The sequence below is a fragment of the Cupressus sempervirens genome, chromosome 7 (assembly GCF_028749045.1).
Source record: "Cupressus sempervirens isolate cs-2001-9-10 chromosome 7, ASM2874904v1, whole genome shotgun sequence".
Classification (NCBI taxonomy): domain Eukaryota; kingdom Viridiplantae; phylum Streptophyta; class Pinopsida; order Cupressales; family Cupressaceae; genus Cupressus; species Cupressus sempervirens.
Window position 1 is genome coordinate 400,133,556 of NC_143124.1, and position 4,708 is coordinate 400,138,263.

The 4,708-nt window shown below is 32.8% G+C and overlaps 1 protein-coding gene across 3 annotated transcripts; it reads left to right on the forward strand.

Annotated features, from left to right (window-relative positions):
* The first annotated feature begins 2,086 nt into the window (after positions 1-2,086).
* Positions 2,087-4,254, forward strand: LOC149547203 (putative methyltransferase PMT4). 3 transcript variants are annotated; one of them, XR_016353847.1, is made up of 5 exons: positions 2,087-2,314; positions 2,421-2,661; positions 2,953-3,217; positions 3,396-3,571; positions 3,784-4,218. XR_016353847.1 is itself a non-coding variant. In XM_089791549.1 (4 exons), the coding sequence occupies exons 3-4, from the start codon at positions 3,538-3,540 to the stop codon at positions 4,095-4,097; spliced, it is 348 nt and encodes a 115-aa protein (XP_089647675.1). In that variant the 5' UTR covers positions 2,217-2,314; positions 2,421-2,661; positions 2,953-3,537; the 3' UTR covers positions 4,098-4,218. The 3 variants fall into 3 exon arrangements, 2 of the variants coding, with proteins under 2 accessions (XP_089647675.1, XP_089647676.1); XM_089791549.1 differs by having other exon boundaries at positions 2,217-2,314; positions 2,953-3,571; XM_089791550.1 differs by having other exon boundaries at positions 2,220-2,661; positions 3,784-4,254.
* Positions 4,255-4,708: the final 454 nt, after the last annotated feature.

The window sequence follows — 4,708 nt, forward strand, 5'->3', positions numbered from 1 at the left end:
GGTATCAAGATGGGTGAGGAAAATGTTGGAATAGATTTTTAATTGGTTTGAGGTATTTTAGAATTACATATTTTTCAAGTCGCCACTTTTTGGCACACCATGATCATACACATACACATACCTTTCCAATTACATGGTTTCTTACTAAGTTTTTCCCACTAGGGCATCAAACTATTCACACATGAAAACATATTTTAACCCAATACCAAATGTTATTTAAAAATCAATGTGTCTACTACAAATCATGACGAAGATCCAAGAAAAAGTTTGTTTGAACCTAGTGAAGACTCGATCTCACTTTGGGATATGTTAGCCATGATGAAGATCCAATGAAAATCTCCTCTTTGAGCATTTCATTATTAGTGTCATTAAAAGTATTCAATCACAAAAAATCCATCACCATAAGCATTAGAATCATTGTGTCAAACACTTGGGCTTTGTTGAGGACAATTGTCATTAGAAGTGTAGTTGTCATTATGTTGAGGATCAATCCTAAATCCTTTTCCTAAGTGAGTGATCCTTGATTGTCCATATTTTTTAAGTTTTGTGCCGAGCTTGCAATTCATGTTTCCCTACTCTTTTCACCTTGTTTAGCATGTTGAACTAATTGGACATGGTTTTAATTTCTTATTTGGCATCTTTCACAGTTAGGAAGCAACTCCTAACACATGTTTGGACCTACCTTCAAGCATACAAAATCATATATGACCATTGGCGTGGGTTTTTATTTACTCTTCCAAGTATGGTCCTAAAATCTAATCAATTGCTTGACTAGCTGAATTGTGGCTTAGCTGGCTATAGAAGAAGCTTGGTTAGATGTAGATATATAACAAGACAATAAGAGTTGGAAGATATGACTTAATAATTTGATTTGGTATACTTCTAGTTTTGTTTAAGGCCACAACCTTGAAGGCCTCACAACCATGCATGTTGTGGTTATTCTTCATGTGAAGTTAAATAATTACACTTAAAATACATTTCATCTGACCTCATGTTCTAAGTGGATTTATTTAATTTATTTGTAGCTTCTGTGTTCAATTCTGAGCTAGGGTAGAAGGTTGCAATTGAGTTTATTCTACATATTGTAGTAGTTGTCTCTTCTTGTACCCTTCTTGCATCAATTAATCATATAATGTTTTACTTTGTTTTTTTTTCTTTACTAAATATTTTAAGATTCAATATTTTAATTTTCAATTAGTTACATCTTTTAACCTTTACTTTTCTAATCTTAATATTAAATCATTAATGTGATAAAAAACATACTATTGAATTATGTTGATTAAAAAAATATAGACGATTTTTTATAATTTTTTTTTTATATAAGTTAATTCTATTATAGACTTTCCCCTTTACATATCTTAAATCTAGATTAACCCAATTCTCTCTCGTGTGTGTTTATACACATGTACATGTATATATTAATGTGTGTGTGTGTGTATGTATGTATGTATCACTAATATATAATATTTTCATATTATATTTTTCCATATTATTCTAAATATATTTTATTATAACCTTTGCACCTCCTTATACTAATTAGCCGATAGGCTTTCCCTTTGGAGTTCACTCCAGCCAAAAGTTTACATCTTTTAACCTTTACTTTTCTAATCTTAATATTAAATCATTAATGTGATAAAAAACATACTATTGAATTATGTTGATTAAAAAAATATAGACGATTTTTTATAATTTTTTTCTATATAAGTTAATTCTATTATAGACTTTCCCCTTTACATATCTTAAATCTAGATTAACCCAATTCTCTCTCGTGTGTGTTTATACACATGTACATGTATATATTAATGTGTGTGTATGTATGTATGTATGTATCACTAATATGTAATATTTTCATATTATATTTTTTCATATTATTCTAAATATATTTTATTATAACCTTTGTACCTCCTTATACTAATTAGCCGATAGGCTTTCCCTTTGGAGTTCACTCCAGCCAAAAGTTGTCTCATGCCACATAATCCTTGCCAATAAATGGTTTGGTTTCAATTATAAAAAGGTATGGGCAAAAAAGTGGGCGAATGCATCTGTTTCAATCTTGTTCACCGACAATATTTATTTCAAGATCTTAGATATGCATATCTTTATATCAAAGATCTTCAACAGATCTGCAAGATCAAATCTAAGCCAAATCAATTTGTGAGTCTATACTGACACTGCAAACTAGGCACATTAAATACGCTTCTCACGTATGTGTATTAATGGATGGCAGCATCAGTAGATCTGCAAATAATGGAAAATCTGTTCTCAGGACGTCTGTATTTAGTTCTCCCTGGCTACCCCACAATGAAATGAGTCGGTAGATTTTTGAGAAAACTATGTATAATGTACCTCTGTTAAAATCCCCTTGGTGTGCTTTGATCAGTGTATATGTTTTTTTTTCAGAATCTTTCCTTGTATTGCAGGTTCACATTGTACTGGACATTGGTTGTGGTTTTGGTAGTTTTGGGGCTCATCTTTTTTCTAAATAGTTATTAACCATTTGCATAGCATCTTATGAGATCTATGGAAGTCAAGTTCAACTAGCTCTTGAAAGAGGCCTTCCTACAATGATCGGATCTTTTGTTTCTAAACAACTTCCATATCCTTCATTGTCCTTCGATATGGTTCACCGTGCAAGATGTGGGATTTAATGGGAGTAGAAAGGTAATGATCACTGTTAGTTAGTTTGTCTATTTTTTTTCTCTTACTATTTGATAACGATTTGCATCCTTCTCTTTGTGGGAAAAGGAGCAGATGTGCCTTGAGGTTGTGTGTTGCATTTTTTGTGGAACTAAGACAGATTGTAATTAAAACTATTTTCAATACTTAAATGCTCAAAACAAAACTTAGTTATTGTGATCATTATGAATTAAACATGGATCATTTTTGTATTTTTATTCTTATGTGTATCAATATTTGTTTTCTATCTAATTAGTTTTCCCCCTATTGAAGCAGATGGTGCTTTTCTTATTGAAGCTGACTAGGTTCTAAAGCCTGGTGGGTATTTTGTTTGGACCTCACCACTCACAAACTTGCATGGACCTATGCTGAAAAGTGAAAGTCAGAGAAAGTGGGAATTCATTCTTGGATTCACTGAGAAGCTCTGCTAGATTATGTTGTCCCAGTAAGAGGAAACTATTGTTTGGCGAAAGACAAGTAACAGTGACTGTTATACATCTCGATGAGGCCACTTAATTGACCTAAATGGCATATGCTTTCAGTATTTGTTTCTGACTACAATCACTTTTCCAAACCTTATGTCTCTTAATTTACAAGACACAAACATTGCAATTCTTTTGAAGGACACAAATTTTTTCTTATAGATTGTCTTTGAAGTAGAGATATTTCATGGAGATGCATACTAACATACTAGTCATATTTTAAATTTCCCATCACAGAAAGCATGGAGGATTACCTCCACTGTGTAGCAAAGGGAAAGATACAGAGTCTTGTTATTACTAGCCACTTCTATCATGCACAAGGGGAACACTCAGTCGCAAATGGGTGGCTATTCAAAATCAGTCCAGCTGGTCCAATCACATGATGCCTAGTTCAAATTTACTTGCAATACATGGCAAGTCTTTTCATTTTTAATCAATATCAATTGAATTCCATTTTTGGCTGAATGAGTTGGACTATGATGAACTTCTTGCTAGGTAGAAGTCTCGTTTTACTATTAGTATAACAGTTCAATGTAACATGTTGCACTGAAGGCTTTAAACAAAGTTTATACATGCTTAGTTTGAATGTGACTAAGAAGGTATCTTTTTACGTTTCTTTTTGCAGGAATACAACATGAAGAATTTTATCAAGATTCCCAGACATGGATATCAGGATTGAAAAACTATTGGTCTCTACTTACCCCATTGATATTTTCTAACCATCCAAAGAGACCAGGGGAAGCGGATCCCCTACCCCCATTTAATATGATTCAGAATGTGATGGATATGAATGCTCGATATGGAGGCTTCAATGCGACTTTGCTGACTGTAGGGAAATATGTCTGGGTCATGAATGTTATACCAACTAGTGGTTCAAATACACTTCTAGTTATACTTGATCGAGGCTTTGTTGCCCAGTCTTGCATGATTGGTACATAATCTTACATTGGCATAATTTGGCGTATCTGTTCCCTTCCTTGTTTCTACTGGCTAACAGGATAAGATTTCAAATTCACACTGTTTATATACAATAACCACTATAATTGGTCATTTGGATCCATATGATTTGCAATAACATATATGAAAATACGTGCTACTTAACTTTTCATTATTTATGATAAAGTTAGTAGTTGTGGTAGCAAGATTTTGGTATGCAAATTGTTTTGGGGTTAATTTTCCAAACTAACTTTATTTTTGACCTCTGAAGAAAGGAACAGACTTGGCTGTATCCTCTACATCTGTTATGTGTATTTGTCGAGATAGAAATCACCTTGTTTGTTTGACGAAGGTGTCTTTTTCTTTTCAAAGGTTTTGTGGGATGGAGAAAAGTTGGTGACATATATCGAACTTATTAATAACTCTTAATATAGAAATCACCATATTTGTTGTATTTACTAGATAGGAATCACCATATTTGCTGCATTTACTAAGATAGGATTCACAACAATTGCTTGATGTCTACGCCTTGCCTTTAGCTTTTCAATAGATCTCTTGGGATGGAGAAAAGTTGACTTGGGCCGATCTTATTTAAAATATACTATGTTGTAGCA

Coding starts and splice junctions, on each gene's coding strand:
- LOC149547203 (XM_089791549.1), top strand. CDS start 3,538: ATGATGCCTAGTTCAAATTTACTTGCAATACATG. Junction 3,572..3,783: donor AAATTTACTTGCAATACATG/GCAAGTCTTTTC, acceptor TTCTTTTTGCAG/GAATACAACATGAAGAATTT.